The 20,832-nt window shown below is 42.8% G+C and overlaps 1 protein-coding gene across 1 annotated transcript in view; it reads left to right on the top strand.

The window, feature by feature from the left end:
• The window catches only part of adamts9 (ADAM metallopeptidase with thrombospondin type 1 motif, 9), a 46,004-nt gene extending 27,661 nt beyond the window's left edge, over positions 1-18,343 (top strand). Inside the window, exons 29-40 of the mRNA XM_030421035.1 lie at positions 3,494-3,664; positions 5,719-5,895; positions 9,845-10,015; positions 10,252-10,446; positions 11,431-11,560; positions 11,978-12,072; positions 12,476-12,570; positions 12,724-12,857; positions 13,276-13,367; positions 14,410-14,514; positions 15,657-15,765; positions 16,102-18,343. Of these exons, the coding sequence (XP_030276895.1) occupies positions 3,494-3,664; positions 5,719-5,895; positions 9,845-10,015; positions 10,252-10,446; positions 11,431-11,560; positions 11,978-12,072; positions 12,476-12,570; positions 12,724-12,857; positions 13,276-13,367; positions 14,410-14,514; positions 15,657-15,752 (1,461 nt within the window). The 3' untranslated portion in view covers positions 15,753-15,765; positions 16,102-18,343. The remainder of the gene's footprint in view (positions 1-3,493; positions 3,665-5,718; positions 5,896-9,844; positions 10,016-10,251; positions 10,447-11,430; positions 11,561-11,977; positions 12,073-12,475; positions 12,571-12,723; positions 12,858-13,275; positions 13,368-14,409; positions 14,515-15,656; positions 15,766-16,101) is intronic.
• Positions 18,344-20,832: the final 2,489 nt, after the last annotated feature.

Raw genomic sequence — 20,832 nt, 5'->3', positions numbered from 1 at the left:
ACAATCTAGTGTCTCATACCAACCAGTATGGCGTAAACTGATACATGTTGGGGCAATGGAGCAAGATGTGAGGTTAGGGAATAAGGGGGTAACAATTGGAGAACTTAAAAAGACATTTTTTGAAAGCCCAATGCCAAAACTAACTACTATAGATACACAACACAGAACTTCCCTCAACAACAGACAAAGTCTCCACTGACCTGACCAGCGAATGTTGATGGCTGGTACTTGCTTATTACCAATGTCAGTACAAGAATAGGTTTAAAAGATACCTATGGTATTAATTATTGTAGAGGGTCTCAGATTGTTCATGTGTACCTACATATGTGCATTGGTACGTAACTTACTGGTACACAGTACAAAAACCTATACTGTATATTGGAAAGAAGAACACAGCTTTTTGTGGGCTGTATTCTAAAGTGTTACTAACATGCTGTTAGCAGACCATGGTCTGTGTGAACTGAGAAAATGAAAAACAAAACAACATTCAGCTTGCTGGCAGCTGGCTCAGACTGGCTGTCCAAAAAAGTCATAAGCCAAGATAACTGACCCAAGTACCAACCTCAAACAACATGCATTACACCAATAGCCTCGCTGCTCGCAACACTGTAGTCCTGCTGCTAAGCCCTATATTGAAAGAGATTACCAGCTCAAGCTCTACAGTAATTACAGTGTGTTTGTGAAAAAGGAAGCATCCTATATTATATTATATTTTATTATATTATTACATTACATTACATTAATTTAAAAAGAGAGGCCAGGCAAATAGCTTATAAAGCAGTGCTCCCCGTCAGTCTATTCACTGGGCTGTTTTTCCTGAATGAAAAGGCACAAATCACTGAGCAATATCCTTGTTGTTTTATGTGGTCAGGGCCTCTGCTGACCTCTCTGAGTGACCATGCTTTTACTGCCTGTGTCAGGAGTTCAAAGCTCTCTCCATCAAGGTGAATCTTTGTCCTGCATGACAATACCTCGGTATACCTCCCAATGCATTTAGCGTGTTCAGTCACTCTTAATGCCTAATGCCCCGGCTCTTTTTGCGACGCCTGATGACGCATGCCAGCGCCAGCGCCCTTTGGCCCTCTCTGTCAGGCCCCTCTACTCTGGTCTAATGCGAGATGATGACAGTGCACCGATGTGGGGGCCAGGGACGGTGACTCAAATAAACATTGGGGGCCGTCAGCAAGACAATGCAGTGGTGTATTGGTGGGTCAAGGGTCACGTTTGATCTGGGGAGGGGCCCCTTCCCGGATCATTCCATCAGCATAGACAGACTTCTGGGAAATTGCTCTGATCCCGCAAAAAAGAAAACGCAACAAAGTTGAATAGGATTCCCGAACGCTATGCTGACAGTAAAAAGTGTGTTTTGGGGGGCTTGATTCCATATAGTGCTGACGGATGCTGTGACCTCCATGGATTTTTACAGCTAAAATTGTAGGTCTTGAATAATAAACTTGAGATAGCCAGTACATGTCTCCATTTGCACCATTAACACATGATATATACATTTTTTGGTAGAAGCTCCTCATCCACCATGTTGCTAGCTATAACTTATGCTGCATTATTTATGTCAGCCAAAGAAGAACCACATGAAGTAATTTAATATACTATTTTAATCCCAAATTGGGAAATTCTTTTTTCGACTCACATTACACACAGGTGCGCACACACAAACACACATGCAGTGTAGAGAAGATGAGCGAAGGGGCAGCCACACATGCCACGGCACCCAATGAGCAGTGTTAGGGGTCAGTGCCTTGCTCAAGGGCACCCAATGCCCAGGATGTGAACCAGCACTCTCCAACTGCCAGTCCACATCATTCTTTTTTTTGGTCCGGGTTGGACTTGAACCAGCGTTCTTCAAATCCCCAAGCCAAGTCCCCACGGACTGAGCTATTCCTGCCCCCCCAAGTACTACAAGATGGTGGTCTACCCATTGGGAGCAACATGGTTCAGTGTCTTGCCAAAGGACGCTTCAATATGTGGGTTGAACCACCAACTGTGCGATTAGTGGATGACACACTTTTCTTTTGGCAAATAAAGTTGATGCAAATAAATTGGTTTATATAGTGTATTTATTATCTGATTAAGGAGGAATTGTGTATGAGTGCTGATGTTTGTATTAGTGACCTGTGCCAGATAATTACAGAACCCTGGAGAACTTATGGGCAAAGTTAATGAATCCTGCATATGGGGTTCATGCAATGATAGAACACATGGTGTTTTAATGGGACCCATTTGTTTTTCTCAAGGTATTCTGAGGGCATAACACCGGGTACAACAGCAGGAAAGCCCTTGTAAAAAAGTTAATAAAGGTTTTGAGGAATGCCCTGACGTTCGAACAGAACAACAGTCCAGAGGACTGCCTTGGATTGTAATGTTTTAAGACTTGAGCCTTTCACTGGAAAGTCCACCGTCACCTTTGATGACCCACTCACCTACCATAGTGCATCTAAATAATCGTATTTTGTGTTCTCTATCAGTGGTGGTATTTGAAACAGGAGCTGTCAGTAATGAATCATGAGATGCTCTGTCACTCTAAGACACATACGCAAGTCTCATTTTTATTGAAATGTAATCACAACAATTTCAAAACAAGAACCAGTCAGTGTTGATATGACTTCTTTTCTTTATTTCTTTGTCAAAAAACACAAATGCATCCATCGCTGTTTTTTTTTGTCTTTATTGATTAAATAAATGAACAACTCACTAACATGACTAACAGCATGAGTTAATTCCAATGAATCGAACACATCAAAGATCAAATTTGGATGCGAGGGTTGCCCGGATTCAAAACGGGGAATAAGCATTTTATTAGCCCCTCCTTTCATGATCCCCCCCCTCCCTCCCAAACGAATGAGGTGAGAGGTCACGGCATGTTCCTGTCTCGTACAGTCCCTCGCTGGTCAGGACAGCAGCACACGCTGGGCTGCGCACTCGTTCAACTCCGAGCCTGTCGCTTCCCATCCATCCCCACATGCAACGCCCCCTTTGATTATCCGAGAACAGTCCAGCCCTTCTCCACTCCCTCCTGTGAGTGTGTCTGTGTGTGTGTGTGTGTGTGCCTGTCACACCGAGTTAGACTTCTAGTAACTCGGTGAACCCGGAGGTGAAACAAACTTCTGCCGGAATGAAGGGGCACGCTTTGCCATTGGACTAGCTACCCACGTGGAGCTGTGTCTCACAAGTTCTTTTTTCTTTTTTTCGCGAGTCAAAAAAGCTCCACAAAATTAGAGACGTTTTCCTGTTCAGGAAATAATTAAACTGTTTTTAATTATAGCTGTGCAGTCATCTATTTTTTTTCATTTAGATTCGGATTTAATTATGCCTGGCATTTCACGAATTCTGTGCATTGTGAATCCCAATCATAGCGGTTTGACCAAAAAAAACCCCCCACATCAGAATGTCGCTGGTTCGAGTGCCCCCAGTTTTAACACAAAAAACATACCTTTTGATTTCAATTGATCTCCTTCTCTTCTTTGACACCTTGCAGTGCTCTGCCGCCTGTGGAAGAGGGTTCAAGACCCGTAAAGTGACCTGTGTGACTGGGTCGGGCCGCCCTGTCCCGGAGGACAACTGCCAGTCACTCTCCCCCAAACCTTCGAAGCAGAGGCGCTGCCGAGGCGGACGGTGTCCCAAGTGGAAGACTGGCAGCTGGGGAGAGGTAGGACTCTTTGACCCTGCTATAAAACACTCCTCTAGCACTCTTGTTCTCACGCTGCCAGACCTGAGGGTTTTTTTTCCTCTCTCTCTCTCTCCACTTTAATGCTTACCAGCCTGCTTGCAAATATGTGCATATGTGTGAGAACATCTGCAACTAAACCTGACAGTGTTTATGTGCCATGCCAGGCGACTAACTCAGGCAGGGTGCTTTTTACGCATCACGTGGTGGTTTGCCGGGTTGCAGCACAGGCCTGGGGTTAGGGCTGCTAACAGGGGTTTTGAGGTAGTGTACGCCGGGGCTGCGACTTCACAGAACACTAACTGTGACAGCCAGACGGACGTGCACTCCCCCTCTTTGATCTGAGCCTAACTGATGTTGAGTCCAGCCAGAGTAAATCCACACCTCTCATCTCTACATTTTCTCTTCCTCCGGCCCTCACTTTTCTCTCCTCTCTGTCCCTTTTATCCTCCTTCTCACTGTTGCTCTTTCCTCCACTCTTTCTTTCGAGCATTTTTCACTTCTTGCTCCCCAATGGGAACCACATGTTAATCTTTTCTTTGAGTGCCCTACTGAAGAGGCAGTCCGCTAACGTCACCACGCCGGACACACTTACGACGCACACCTGGGATGTCTGGTACCTCTCTCTTTTTCTCGTGGCCTCTTTACTCCGAATCCGCCCTCACCGGCCAAGAGTCCGAGCACTCGGGCACATCTGCGCTCCATACGTCAGAGAGGATGTGCGTCTGCCCTGGACAGCTGTGGAGCAGGACACATGCCAGGAGAAAATGATACTCCACATGAAGCTTTTAGTCAAGGAAAGCATTATTACCCACAATGCAACGGGCTACCTAGTGATTCAACTGCTGAAACGGCATGGCAGATAATACACACTGAAATACATAAAGCCGTGACACGTATGAATGGTAAAAATGTGTGTAACAGACTTGGTCTTAAGATGCTGAACCTCTGGAACACATTCAGTTATCTGATGTCACCTCGGCTTGATCATCTGGAGTTGTTTATCACTTTCTGCTCCTTTTAACCTGTAAACAGATGAGGAGTCATGACGGTGGTCTCAGTCTCTCTCACGTGCACGTACACAAACACGGACTCAACAGTGCACCGGTCATACTCTTAAAAGCTGTATGAATAACCAGATATCATGAATGCAATATGTAGTCCGTTAGTGTTGCATTAACATAAGTGCAGGTTTTCCGAAATCATCCTCTGTTTGGAAAAAAGAAAAGACACACGATAGTTGTTAAAATACAACTCGAACAAAAGTCAAACAGATTTTTCATCCCTCTCTCCTTCTCTGTACAAATATGTTCCGTATTAAAAGCAGAAAGTACACGCTTTCATTGGAAACATTCCTGCTGTAACTTAGACACAGTTTCACCCCCCAAAAAAACATCCGCTTTCCAGGCTCCAACTTGAATTTCTTCACATTTCTGCAGAAAGAAATCAGGACCAATGAGTATGAATATAAACTATAATAAACTGAATGCGTATGAACATGAATGCAGTTCATCATTATTACATATTTTCTAAGTGTTTTCTAAAAACACCATCAGCCCTGCCTGTAAAGCATTTACACTGTTCAGTTAACATTCGTAGTGCCTAATACTTATTATACATAAACACTTAATTTACATCAACATCTCATTCAATATTGGACACATTTATTACTTACTTGAGTGGTGAATAAACGCACACAAACACAAATACAAAAAAACAATATCTGAAAAATAACATTTTCGTGCTATCAGCTATGTAAATATAATGTATATAATATGTATGTGATAGCCTTCATAACACAGAATATGTAACACAATTGGTTTTAGTAGTTTTTAATACATTCCTTAAAACCACTGTACAACATGACAGTTAGCAAACAAAGTAGAAAAACTAAACTCGCGAAGCTTCACGCGTATCGCGATATTTCAGGAATATATACGTTGATTTCTTTGCTCCGCAGCAACAAGGCTAAACTTTAAACGCGGTGGTAAATGATGAATAAACGCTTCCAAACCTCTCTCCTGTCCTGTTTCTAGTGCTCGGCATCGTGCGGCGACGGCGTCCAGCGACGGGAGGTGTTCTGCCAGGTCGGAGACAGACGGAGCCCGCTGGAGAGCGGCTGCTCCCAGCGCTCCAGACCGGCATCCAGCCAGAGCTGCCGGGTCGCCGAGTGCCCCTCCCGGTACCGGTGGAGAGAAGGGGACTGGCAGACGGTAAGCTGAGTGAAGCACTGCGCATAAAAAAAAAAAAAAAAAAAAAAAAAAGCAACGTGACAAAGAAGTTTTTCCCCCCACTTTGTGTGTCTTTGAAACCGGGCGAGATGAATTTGCTCTGTCATGTCTGGTGAAGAGTCGCAGCTTCAGTCGGAGGCCAGAGGGGAGGAGGAGAGGAGCTGCTGATGAAAATCAGATGATCAGACCTTTTTTTTTTTTTCCCCCAACAAAGCCTCGCTGTAAAATGGATAACTCCGGCCTTGACGCTGATTGGCCAATTCGTTTTAGAGAAGCTGAACAGTCAGCGCGCACCTGTGAGGCACGGCTGTTGGTTATATAAAGAGCAACGAGCCTCCTACATGTTGCTGCTTATAAAGGTAGATCAAGGACTTCTAGAGAGGGACACAGTGTTTTCTGCTCAAGTTAGGAACGTGAGCTCTGTCTCAGTCTCTCTTTCCAACCTGTACTCTTCTCAGAAGCCTCATTTGTAAACACATTACATGTCACATGTGTGCAACAATCAGGATGTAGCAATATGGGAATCAGAAATGTGATTGCGGTCCATCAAAGCGATCAAATCACACTCAAACAGCCCTGATGAGACTTTTACTTTAGACACTTATTTATAATACCTGAGGATGTTCACCTTGTTCGCTTACTTGAAGCATATTGTTATTCATATTTTGTAATAGTCGTTAAATATTAGTTCAAATCGCAACAACAAAAATAGTTTTAAAAAATGTGTAAGAACACTTTGACCTGCTGTATGCTCTGGCTGCTTCTTGTAAGGGTGCAGTCTTAGCGAGGCTGTATTTAATGGGTACATTCCTGCTGAGTAACATTCAGCAATCTTCTATAGGCTGGAGGCTACAGATCCCCATTGAGATTATTAGACGAGGCAGCTGCAGCAGGAGGTTCCTGTTCACTGTGTTCAAGTGATGTTGAATCTGGGTCACTGAGCAGCATGAAATGTCTTCCAGTGGAGGAGTTTAACTAAGTACATGCACTCAAATACTGTACTTAAGTCCAAACTTGACATACTTAACTTGAGTCTTTTTTTTCCTTTTTGTGCCACTTTTTCTTTTTTTTCTTTTTTAACTAAGCTGTTATAAGTCCGTCTCTGTATTGCTTTGTGTATCAAAAGTTTTAGGTAGACTTGGGAACGATCAACTAACCTGTTACCTAAATGTTTATTATACTTTATCGAATGTTCAGTCTGGTTTCTGATCCGGTTATGGCTGGGTCGCTGCAAAGTCATCGACATAATTTCTGCTTAAGACGCGAAACGATAGTCTGTATCGATCTGTATTGATCTAGCTAAGGCCTTTGACTCTGTTGATCAGTCCATCTTTGCTGGTAGGCCGGGCAGCATCGGGGTCTCTGGTCACTCTATGGCTCGGTTCACTTATCCCTCACGGATAAGTAAGGGATAATCCCCGACGAGGTGTTCATTAACAGAAATGAATCGGACGACGCGGAGGCGTGAACTCTTCGACGCGAAGCGTCAAAATATAAAGTTTTTCACTAGCCATAACTTAGTTTCCCTGGTAACGCCTGAGGGTTTGACTAATACCTGGAACAATCATTACTCTCCCGTAAGATTCTTATGCAACAGAGACGTTGTTCACTCCTCCAGTAAATAGGACGGACCATAGATACGACTTGGCAACGGGAGATATTCTAGTCCGCTCAGCGATGAGCCAGAAAGCTAACCCTATGCTAGCAAAATTCAAAGTCAATAACATTGCGCACGGTTGACAAACAGTAAATATAATTTGACAGTATGCTAGCTAACATGATTAGCTTGCTAACCAGTCATGTCATTGTCCCCAAATCAATAGCAAGATTTCCACGAACAAATGACCGGCCGTGTGTAACGTTCCTGTGGCCGCAGCCTGAAGCAGAGAGCTGAACAGCGAACGGGATGTGAAATTATTTGCATATCAGTAAATTTAGAGGGGAAGTGAACTTTCTGCAGCTTGTGTGTTACAGTCGCCACCCTGTGGTGTTCAGAGGATAAGACACTGAAGGACTGACGGACTGCACTCAGTGCTGGAAATAAAATATTCAGATTTGATAAGCCAGCTAGCGCATTGATTTACAGCGGTGAACAGTCAATTTGACTGGAACTACTTAGTAGGTGTCTACCTACACCCTCCAGCCAATCAGAATCGAGTATTCACCCAGACCATGGTATAAAGTGCAATGTGTCAGATCAGACCTAACCTCTCTCAGCCCCTCCCCTCTCCTCAAACTCAGGATGAGTTTCATCCCTGCATAGTACAGCAGCACAGCTCAAAATAGCAGTTCCAAGTATTTCACTTGTTTGACATTGTTCAACATATTAAGGGTGACGAAGACCAGCTGGAGTCGGCTGCATTCGTAACTCCACACAGTGTCTGACGCAAGTGGGAAACCTCTCCGAGCTCTTCATAAATGTTTAGTGCTTAAATTACGACTCTTGCGAGTTTGAATGCTGTAGCAGTTGAGTTACTGCACAGACCTGGATGTAGTAAGACGTCCAGGTTCGCGTGGCTCTGTGGTTGTGAACTTACAGTCAGCTAAACACTTCATCGCAGGATACCACTTTCGTTTCAACAGCATTTAAAACACTCCACAGGCCTGGAAAAGTATGAGGGCCACCCTGCATCTTTATTCTGACCATATGAAAGGGATAGCCACATTTAAGGAAATATGCTTTAGTTATTTACTTGACGAGATTTGGACTTTAATAATGGGCAAACAACTTGCGTCATGCAGTCTAAAGACTGGAATAAAAGGGTCAACCAACACCACTATTCTTAACACATTGTATCTTGTTTGTGAAATCCATAGAACTGAAACTTGTGGCTTCACGTAGAGTAACTTAATGTAACTATTTCTTGGCTATGCATTCAGTTATTATGCTAAGGCCAATTGTATCCTTGCTCTAGTTTCATACATAATGAACATACAAAGAAAAGAAGTGAATAAGTGTATTCTGGAAAGGATGAACTACTCCTTTAAATCAATCCTTTAGGTATTCTCTGGTTGGCACACAAGGACTGGAATCCTCGCTATAAAAGTTCAGTACTGTTGTCATTTTTGGTATGGAAAGGTTGACTGTGGAATTGTATGGTTACTTTGAGGAATAACCTTATTGTAGATACTGGTTTGCTTCCAGGTTTCTCAGGCATGTATCCTACCCTTACTAGGTAGTCCAGAACTACCAACAGTTTTCAAGTCCTATAATGGCCTCTCAAAGTGTTCGTGACAGAGGCATTACTCTAAGTTGTGGCGTATCTTTCCGTGGGCAGCTCTTTTTACAAGACATGTAGTACTTATAGTAGGTCAGGTTTAGTTTGTTTACCTCTGATGTAAGAGACTGGTATGAATGGGTCTGACACAGGTGAACTGCACACGTTTTATCTGCAAAACATCAATGTTATGGGTGTCTGCCAATAGGAAGTTCACTTGTTAAAATCATTGACTGTGCTGCGATAGCCTCGTCTTTGAGAGACAGCGTGCGTGCTAACACGAAAGGCACTTGCTGGCGGTGATTTTTGGCTCTGATGTCTGATCAGGCATATTGTTGGCACACACTGTAAACAGTTTCAAGATTTACAAGTTGTGTAATCTCTTCTGAGGAACTTGGTCATGTCTTCAGCTCAGGTTCTTCTGCTCAACAACAAAGTGCTTTCCTCCCAGCCCTTATCCGCTGTTTTGACATCTTCACTCTGTCGTTTCATGTGGATCAGACTGTTCTTCATTTACGCCAGTGGTTATTTAGGATCCTGTCTTGTACAAACAACTTCCAGTTTGAAGCTGGACAGGTGTGCATACATAATCAGGTCCGCTGTACCTAAAAGGAAAAGTCAATATAAGAATGCCATGATGTTTCTCCCAATAGAACTCCGACATGATTTTTCCTCTTTCTAAAAGCCTGATCTCCGTCTTCTCTCCATTGCAGTGCAGCAAGTCATGTGGAGCGGGCCACCGTAGACGAGCCTTGAAGTGTGTGGACCACAACCAGCAGGAGGTCCATGAGATGTACTGTGTTAACCAGATCAGACCTCCAGACATAGAGAGCTGTAACACCCACCCCTGTGAACTCATCTGGATCACAGGGGAGTGGACCGAGGTGAGAGCCCAAGGAGCCGCGTGCCATTTAAACGATGTCGTCCCACTAAACTTATAGATGTGAATCGTAAAAAGCCAGTTTGCCCTGAGCGGACAGTACTTCACCCTTCAAAAAGACCATTCATCTGAATCACAATCTCCTTTAAACCCAGGAGTGCGGAAATGACAGAAATCACCCATGTTTCCTGTGTGGAATACTGTTGTTGTCTCATGCCGCTGATTTATTCTCTCCTCCAGTGCTCAGCCAGCTGTGGCCAGGGCTACCGCCAGCGTCTGATCTCCTGCAGCGAGGTGCATGTGGAGAATGACAACTATGAGTACGGCCATCAGTCTTTGTCCAACTGCCCTGGGACCCCCCCTGAGAGCTACATGCCTTGTAATTTGGACCCGTGCCCGCCGCCACAGGAGTGGAGGGTTGGAATCTGGGGACTGGTGAGTGTGTTTGTGTCTCTAAATGTTGTCCAGTCATTTATCAGGATAGTAGACGTATGTTTTTAGTCTTAGGCTCATAAAATGAAATACAACCATGAGATTTTGCAAAAACAAGCCGAAGGTACAACGACTGATGGTGAGACTGAGGTTCAGAAATGCTAGTCGAACAAGTCTTCTCTACTTATTTGTGACTAATTATGATATTAAACTCTTTTTCTTCATTTCAACACATTTCAGTTGGTATAATGCAGTTGACAACACCTGAAATTCAAGGTGGAAAATGTTGAAATGTTGCAAAAAAGTTGTTTCTCGAAGTGAAGTTGTTAATGTTAGCACGTGAATACAAAGAAAATACAAAGAAAAAGTAAGTGCTAAGACTAAGTGCAGTTTAAACACACTTACAAAACTCCTGCTCCACTGGAGAGACCAAAAATAGCGTATATCAAAAAAACATCACACCATGGGAAGCTTGTCACCTTACCTTGCCACATTTCCCTCATGTATTCTACATCATTTCGATTTGTATGAGGTTGATTTGAGCTCTTTTAATTAACGTTATCTCATCGCTTCCTCCACTACATTTGTTTACAGTGGAGAATAAACAGCTGACGGCGTTGATCTCCATGCAGTAAACTTCTCACATTCACATGAAAGTAGTGGATGGAAACGTGTATTAATTTGCATTGTACGTTGCACATTTTATGGAAATTACGTTAAAATTTGCACTAAATTTGGGTGGAAAGTTGACTGAAATCTTTGATCTTATGATATTTTTTTCATGCACATGTAAGGTTTTCTTTGATAGAAATGAGGCCACTTTTGCTACTTTTTGACATTAAGAACGCTGTAGCTCTAATCAGTATTGACAGAAATGTACACGCACGCAGTTTCTTTCAAAGGGCCTTTTGAAGGCATAAACCGCTGACAGACTGTCATCCACAAGTTTGATTTTCACACTGTCGTGCTTCTCCTCCTCCCCTCCAGTGTTCAGCGAGCTGTGGTGATGGAGTGATGGAGAGGACGCTGCAGTGTGTCACAGCAGACGGTCAGGAGAGCAATAGGTGTTCTCAAGACGGCATGCCGGAGGCTCGTAAAGTCTGCAGAAATCCAAGCTGTGAGTACTGAGAGAAAAACGGCCTCTCTTGAACGAAGGTCAAAGCCTAGCAGGGTTACAGACGGGCCAGCTGAATGCCACTGTTAGGTATGGCTCGGACCTGATTCGGCCATCTCAGAGATTTGGCCTCCGGTGAAATATTTATGATCTGAGGCAAACTTCAAAGTTTCACTGTCTGGTGTATTTACTTCCCTACGGTAGGATGGGACTTCAAAGAGCGAGTGGCTTTTGGTTTTTCTTTGATTCGATGCAGCGATTTGACACACTTGACTTACCTCCTGAAATGTTCTGTGTGCATGCGTGCACATGTGTGTGTATACAGCCTGAGTGCCTGTCCTGTGTCGAACCTTTTCATAAAACACTACCACTGTAACACTGTACTGTCCATACTTACCTCACTTCCTTTGTGTCTCCGAGGCCATCTGCCGTCTAGCTGTCAAGACGTCCAGAGCGTGAACGGCCCTCTCCCAGACGGCGAACACTTCCTCAATATTCGAGGAAAAGCACTCAAGGTACGATTTTATGACATTATTACCTCACAATTGTAGAAAGTTTATGAGCCCATGATAGGTTTATTCATGACGGGAGGGGGACAGGAAAAAACTAGAGATCTACTGACATTTCGGATGACTTAAACACTGCAGGAACATTTTCTGTGTGTGACAGTTTTACTGTAAAAGTGCATAAAATTCATCTCTACTTGCTTGTGTTCAGACATACTTTTTTTCACTCATGCGGCTTAGTGTACAAGGTTGCAAATGCATTGTCCATCCTTTCCTAATCTCCGCTTCTCTACTATGCTCCAATTTTTCCCCACTGTCATATTACCTTCATCCCTTTCCTTCACCCTGGATTTCCTACCCCTCCTCTCTCTCGTTACCACCTCCTCATCCTCCTCCACCCTTCTCTCCTCAGGTCTACTGTGCAGGAATGCAGACAGAGACTCCACAGGAGTACATCACCTTGACGACGGGAGAAGGAGAGAATTTTTCAGAGATCTTTGGCTTCAGGTAAACAGCGAGCGGGATAACAATGAGAAAAGCCTGTTTCATTACAAAATCCAACTGACTCCCAGCAGCGTATTCTGTCCGTAAATGAAGGAATTCCATGGAAGTGTAAAGTTGAGCTAAGGTATCAAGTGTGTGTGTGTGTGTGTTTCCCAGGCTCAATGACCCCACCCAGTGTCCAGCCAACGGCTCCAGAAGAGAGGACTGCGATTGTCGGAGAGACTACACGGTTGCTGGCATCACCACCTTCTCCAAAGTCCGCCTGGACCTCAGCAAGATGAACATCATCAGTGAGTGGCTTACACACACGCACATACACATACACACACCCACACATAACAGCATCCTGTGCCAGTGTAAACTCCACATTACTCTCAAATAAGAACTTCCTTTGCCATTTAATTATGTCCGTGCTAACGAGGGTTAATGGGCTCAAGATGTCTTCGAGGTTCATTTAAGCAACACACAATTACAAGGCTTGAGGGGATTAAATGAAACTGCTCTAAGTAGATGAAATTATACTGATATTAGGCTGACCCTAAAACTATGGCTGGATTTAGACCAGTTTAAACAGCAAGAGGCTCGGTCATTATGGCAGATGGGAGCTATCATCATAGAAGTTCATCCGAGGTCGTATAGCAACAAATTTCAGGATACACATTTGTCACATCGTACCTGAAGAGCTTGTTTGTTTATCTTGTTGTTCAGCTACAGATTGGCAGTTTGCTTTTACCCGCGAAGGCAAGAATGTGCCCTTTGCTACAGCTGGAGACTGCTACAGCGCCGCACGATGTCCACAGGTGAGAACAACAGCAGCTGAGGGGAAACTGTTGAATTGTCAAAGCAGGAAAAGCACAAGTGTCCTAGTTGGTCATTCTGTCAATGACTTGAGTGATTTGAAACAGATTGTTATCAACTTTACATCCATGCTCTTCCTGCGACATTATGACATGTAAAAATATCTGCCATTAAAACTGTTTTATCCGTATCCATCCTTTTAAAGGTTTTGGATTTTGTACCAGGAGAATTCCACAAACTGCCCTGAGTTGTCATCAGCTGATAAAAAAATGATTATTATTGAAACCTCTGTCACTTGGCATGTCTCATGTACTCATGAGATATACTTACGATGAAAAATTGATGTTTGACTCAATATATTCAATATTAATCTATTTGAAAACACTTTTTATGAATAGAGTATGGTGTTTTGTATTGTATTGTATGTTGGACCACACTGGAAAGAAGCCTGTCTGTGTTTTCCAGAAGTGCAATTCGCACAATTTTCTTTAATGTATTACAATTAGTCGTTTCTTTGTAAATCTCTTATTGCGTGTGATTCAGTTTGAACTTTATCTGCTTTGAAAACCCTCTGAAGGAAGTATTTGAGTCACACCTCTCCCATTTAGACCTTTTGGTTCCTCCTTCTTAAGTCTGAACCAAATGCATTTTCTTTTTATTAATTTGCAATTTTTGTTTTTACAGTTATTTCAGTGTTGATATGAGTCCGTTTTAATGAGATTTGTAATTTTTGCGTTTGATTTTTACTGAAAAAAATGAATAACAATGATGATGGGATCTTAAAGATGGGGCATCTCTGAAGCTGTATGACTAGAAACTTTTTCCCTTTATCATTAACAAACATTGCAGCTCCTTCTGGATATTGCACTTCGCAAGTTTTGGTAATATTAAGATGACTTTTTCAGCTCTGCTTCTTACTGCTGCTCACGGCAAATCAGGCATCCTTTCTCAAAAACACATGGTTTAAGTTATTGATGTCTAACGAATGTTTGAATATAAATGTGATGTTTCATAATTTATATTCTGTGGTGTCTCTTCTATCAGGGGCGGTTCAGGATCAACCTCTCAGGAACGGGCTTCAAGGTGGCTGAGGACACATCATGGATCTCACAGGGCAACTATGCGGTGGCTGATGTCCAAAAATCACAGGTACTGGCAGCATGTCACATATGTACATGTCCTGGAAAGACTCCCCTAAACTTTACAGTTTACAGTAAACTTTAACTAATAAGTCCATATGATTTTGAGTGAACCATTTAAAAAAGTGACAGAAAAAACCTCTCATTATTACCTTTTATTCATTCATGATGCAAGTTTGTATCAGTGAGCTCCTTGCTTGTTAAATTCAAGTATAAAAAGAAGAAATAATTTTAAATCTACTTATCAGTACCTAATTTAACTGCTGCATCTACTGCTTCTCCTCTCTGCATGTCCTCTTGGCTTCAGAGCTCTAATCGGGCATAGTCCCAAGTGGGTTCTGAATTCCCAGCTCCACTTCTCCCGCTAAACTCGCTGAGAAAGGACCCTTATTGGGCAGCTGCTCTCTCAAGTGCCCCCTCTCTGCCACTCCGCTTTTGAAATGGAGATCAAGCTGGAGAGCGCTTTTTGGCAAGGTGAAAAACAGGAGGCGCTTGTGATGCCAAAAAGTGTTCGCAGTCTGATATCCACAGCCAGCCGGCCCGCTCTTCAGGCAGTTTAAATGAAGCCAGGTTGTGACATTGGGACGGAGAGAGCACTCCAGAGGAGATCAGACGAACCACTCGCCTCACGCTGTGGCTTTCATGTCGTGGGATAGAGCGCTCGGTGTACTCGCCTGCCGCGGTTTCCTTTTTTGTTTCTAGATGTTTGCATGAAACCTCCCATCATGTCGCATGTAAATGATGCTGGTGATTAATTAACTTGTATTTTCTGCCTGTTGCTGAGAGTGATTACCCAATTCATACCTGGTGACAGTCTGCCTGGTGGGCCTCAGTCTTTGTACGCCTTTTTGAAAAGGAAAAGCTCCAAACAAACCTGCGGCAGGAAACCTTTCAAAGTGATGAATTTTAAAACTACTTGAAGTAGCGCAAGCAGTCCTTCACTGTCGAGGCTTTTCCCTTCACGTGTCCTTCAAACTCACATCTGTTTTACATCTGACCTTACAGATCAGTGACAGGTCAACAAAAGGTTTCTTTGACATAGAACAAAGAAATTCAAACAAGCTGTGATCCTCTCATAAGCAGCATCTGTATGACAAAATTAAACATTTACCTATGTAATGCAAATAACTGGTATTCCTCTTGTGTCCACAGGGTGGCAGCAGAGTGTCAGGAATTTGTGGCGGCTACTGTGGTAAATGTACACCGTCCTCTGGCTCCAGCCTGCCTGTAAAAGTGGAGTACCTGTAATACCATCAAACAGGTGTGGGAGTCGTTCTAAATATGACAGTACTTCTATTTCAGCTATAAAAGGCACAATCTGAATTTTTACATATACAAAACTCAACAACTATATCTGTTTTTTTATATTTTAATGCACATATAGCATGTACGCTAATAATCCTTGGAATAAATCAGGTTTATATTTTCAGTCTTCAAAAGAATGTTGATACATTTTCAAATTATGGATGTGAATACACCTGTAACTTGTATTGTTCAAAATAATTGATTGGGCAACTAAATATCAAGTAATTACTACAACCTGCAGTTATGTTGACTGATGATAACACATCTTTTGTTTTGTCCAATTTTTTTTTAGTATCTGTTTCCATTCGTCTCGGCACTTCTCTCCATGTCCTTGTTGTGTCGAGTCGTCCCTCCTCTTCGGTGCTACAGCCAACTCAGAGCTCAACCCCGTCCTCCACGCGACCTCTTTCCCTCCTGTGTGTGTGTATAGTGTAAATGAATCTGCTGTAAGTACTGTACAAATGTCTTATTTATTGTACTCTTCATTTATTTTTATATTGTAATATAATTGAACAGTTTTGTCGTCATTAGCGAACACCGCACAGTTGCCATTTCTCCGATTTTTTTGCCAGAATGTGCCTTCCAATTTCCATGTGTTTCCAAAGCCTTATGTGCCTTTGAGATCAATTCACTAAGTTTTGTTTGTTGATGTGACGGGCCTGTCGTTGATTTGCAGTGAGGTGTCTCCGTTTCGGACCTTTACCACTTAGGCAAGATTCACAGATAGTTGCACAGATAATACCACAGTCCTGTCTTACACCATTGAGCAGCTACTTTAGGAGACTTTTTGGTTTAGTGAAGTTTCTTTATGTGAATGTGTCGGATGTTACCAATGTGTCCAGAGTTCCGTTTAGGTTTAACTTGTGGGCATCTGGATTGAGGCCAGGCTGCCCCACCTGCATGTCTCCAGCTGTTAACTGCAGCTGTAGGCCTTTGTCCAGCTGCGCTCGTGAACCTTCGTGCATTCTCACTAACTGGATCGGGTTCAAAAATAGAACACCCCAGGAAAGTTCACGTCATTGAGGTTAGTGTTTAAAATAAAGATGGAAACGTCTTCGGCAAGTTTATGATCTGTACATCAGCATCAGTGTTGTTCTATATATGTTAAGATTTCGGAGAAGATCTATTCAGTCTTTTGGCTGTGTTGAAAGTAAAAGATCACAGACATAACCAACTTTGTAGGATGATGACGGCAGGTATGGGAGAGCGACTGTGAGGAAGTCAACAAACAGTTTGTGTGGATTTACAGGCCAGAGAAGTGAACATTTACCTACCCACAAACACGCCGCAGTGTAATGTACAAATCCATATACAAGCACACTGGAACACGTTCATAAGGCTGCATGTTACAAGAACAGTAGACATTACGCTACCAGACATCAGAGAGAGCAGAATTCCTCTGTGTTCTCGCATTTATCTCTCAGGTAGCGTGCAGTGACCAGAGAGAGCCATTAGCCTTTAGCTTTCACAGAGCAGACAGGTTATCTTATCTGGAGCAACTTGAAAGGAAGACGTCACCTCAGGCCTATAAAATTCCAGTAGATACTCCGGAGATATAAAGCAGCGGTCCGGCCCTGGAGACACCTCTCAGTCTGCTAAGCTCGCAGGCCCCCGCAGCGTGATGTCTGTCCAGATGCTGCCTGTAAACCTCTGCCTTGTTTACAGTACCTTACATACAACCCTCAATCCGTCTTTGTTTTGAAGCATCTGTCCAAACTGTACATACTGGTGTGCTCCCATTGAGAGCTTTCTGACTTTTTATTTGTGACAATATCAGGGTACTTTTTGTGTGTATGTATGTGTTTTTGTGTGTGATGATTTATGACAGTTAAGAAGAAAATAGACCAAGAATTTTTTTTTTCCATTCCTGAAGCCTTTACTGTATGTGTGTAGGGTACACGTATGTCCAGCTGAATACGAAGCCATATTAGCTTTTTCAAGCCTCTCCGTATGTGGTGCTATTCCTGTGCCTCGTGTGATGATGTGCACACTTCCGCCAAAAGGGAATTTCACAGCCTGCCACTATACAAATATGACATTATTTTAAAAGACACGGGGAAGTAAACATTTTGCTGCAACGGATAAATGCACTTCTCATCGTGAATGTCAGCATTGAATTCAGTCCATGGAGTTCTCAGGTGTCATAAATGAAGGGATTATTGATAAGATGATATGATGATATTGCAGTGTATTTATCTTATTTTACACATTTGCCACATGTTTATCAGGTAACTGAAGTTTTTAACATGTGTCATTATATATACAGCCTTATTTTATATGCAAATATTTATTTGTTTGTTTTTCTTGTGTGAATGTACATAGGCTTTGACCATGAATGACTATGAATTATCGGCAGTGTCACCATAAAACTGTCTGGAAACACGTTTCCTTTATTTTGTGAATACATGCATATGTATGTCAGATCTGTAATAAATGTCAAAGCAGTTTGGTGCTGCCGTATGAAAAAGCATGATTTATGTATGAGATGAGATAAGACAATGATCAGCAGGAAATAAAATGCCTGACACATTCCACGCCTGTCTGTCTGCTTCTCACACCAGTATTGAATTCTTTCTCCGGTTTGTCCTTGGAGTATCACGGCTGTAAAGATCCTGAGCACACACAATAGTGAGAATTAATGCTCGGATCATAAGTCTCCCTCTATAGGTCTTCTGCTTGATTATGATTGCCGACCTTCCACCATCATATCAGTCTGGCTCGTGCCCTGAGAGATGTGTTTTATGGATCTAATCTCGTCCCCGCCTGTATGCACATTAGTGAATTATCAGGCTATCTACCAGGCGTCAGCACTGATCTAACTGAATATAACTCACTGCTGGGCAGATTTCAGCAGACACAAAGGGGCAAAGGGTTAATGATCTCTGTCAAAGGCAGATCTAAACATTTGGTACTGTGCACTCATTTCTCCACACAGGAGGAAGTGTGCATCCACTCATGTGCAAAAGACTAGCTAACGAAGCTAACCAACATCCCAGCTCAGCCGAGGTCAACGCCATTAAAGCTTTACATCCTGCACTGTCACCAGCCTGAGCCTCTCGTCCGGGAGCAGATGGAAACAGACTTCCTCCTGCGCAGTGATACAGTTGGCGGCTGTAGTTTGATAGAAAGAAAATAGTTCCGACATGAAACTGCCAACAATAACGTCTGTGGGTTTATGTCGAGTAACCGGGTCATGATTTGTGGAAAGACACGGTGCTGTTGACTTTTTCAGATGTATTTCTTTGGTACTTTGAGCACCAAAAGCCAAGAGCCAGGAAGCAGACTCAGCAACTCACACCAAAACAACCTAGATGGGTAAAGAGCCCCACAGGCAAGAGAAAAATATGTCATTTTGAATTTGGGGTGAACTGCCCCTTTAACATGTATGACGTCTGACAAATGTAGTTTGTGTGGGGTAAGTTATATATTTTTTAAGAACTATTAAAATGAGTGTACTCATATTTTTAACAAGACAATGTAACTTTTAATTGTTAGCCATGTGTCCACGTTTGTCAGATGGCGGCGTGTTTTATGCCTCCTGTGGTTTGGTTGATGATCTCAGGTGAGTGGCAGCTATATAAGCCAACGCATCGTTTAGGCATTGATTCTTCAAATGTCTGTCAACAGTCTGACTGAGCTGCCGTTTGAAAGCAGCTCTAATACAGAGGGGATAAATACAAGTGTGAAAAGGAAAGCGAGGGGAGGAGGGTCGGGGCGGAGGGAGCCCCAGAGGGCTTGTCTCAACCTAAGGACGCGATTCAGGAGGCAGATTAAGAGACATCTCAGGGGTCAGGCTGGAGAAAAACTCTGTTTCCCCCCTTTGTCTTTTTTCCCACTCACAGTGAAAACAGTGAGACAGCTCCTCTGCAGAGCAGACAGATGACAGCAGCCTGTCAGCCGGTGTGTTTTACATCATATATTCCCGAAAAAAAAAAAAAAAGACTCACAGGGGGAATCTTCTTTCCTGTAAAGCAGATGTGGCCAAATGTAATCCAAAGAGCTCTGCTCATAAATACTTATATCACTCTTGAAAGTTGCAATGAACTCCTCCAAGCGTGCTGAACGTTGGTTTAACATCACAAAGACGAGAGTGTTCTGGCTGTGAGACTGTTTCGAGCCCTCTCTCCAGATCCAAACTGAGAGTGTCACTCATACTTACTCTGTGTACAGGAGCTCAGGTGAGCCCGAGCCCGCAGGACATATTCAAGTGATTTCATGTTATCCATTACGGGAGATAATAAGTCACGGTCACTGGTGAGGAAGTCACCTGTCACATCTGATTTATTGTGCAGATGCTGAGGGTGAGTTGGTGCACTGTGTCTGCTAGGATTTCAAATTAAAAGCACTTTACAATCAGTGATCGTCATGATCTATTTTGGTTGATGGCAGGAGTTAAATGTCGTTTGATGGACCTTTGCAGCTTTAATGTGTGACAAAGTGAGTGCACGTGTGTTTATATGAGCGTGTGTGGATTGCTGAGGGTTGCCATTGAGACCTCACTGGGGCGTGCTCTGTGTGACCCCAGCCGTCAGCACATCCACGCCTGCAGGCCGGGCAGGTGGTTCAAAGCAGAAACATATACAGTAACAAATACTCATGACACCTCAGAGGTAAGTGTCACAACACAAGACTTTAAAATGATCATCTGAATTTAACATGTAGGAACAATCTTTATATATGAATCTGTGCATTAATAATCCGTTCAAACACTATTGTGTATATATCAGTTTTCAGTGTACACAGAGCAATTTGTATGGAAACAAAAAATGGCCAAAAAGATCTTATTTGTCTTATCTCATTGATTGTACTGAGCAACTTGAACATACGCTAGATTTTGAATTATGAGTACTTAACTTTCTGTTTAAACTACTAAGAGTAGCTGTTGAAGCAAAAGTGTCAGCTAAATAAATGTAATGTTAATGTAAAATGCTATAAATTCAGTTAAAAATATTTTTAAATACATTTTCAAGTCACCAAAGGATAGAAATGGAGACCTCATTTTGTAATTCTGACTTCTGGCTCT

This window comes from Sparus aurata, chromosome 6, assembly GCF_900880675.1.
Source record: "Sparus aurata chromosome 6, fSpaAur1.1, whole genome shotgun sequence".
Classification (NCBI taxonomy): domain Eukaryota; kingdom Metazoa; phylum Chordata; class Actinopteri; order Spariformes; family Sparidae; genus Sparus; species Sparus aurata.
The sequence above is the reverse complement of the archived record's forward strand: the minus strand, read 5'-3'. Positions and strand labels throughout refer to the sequence as shown.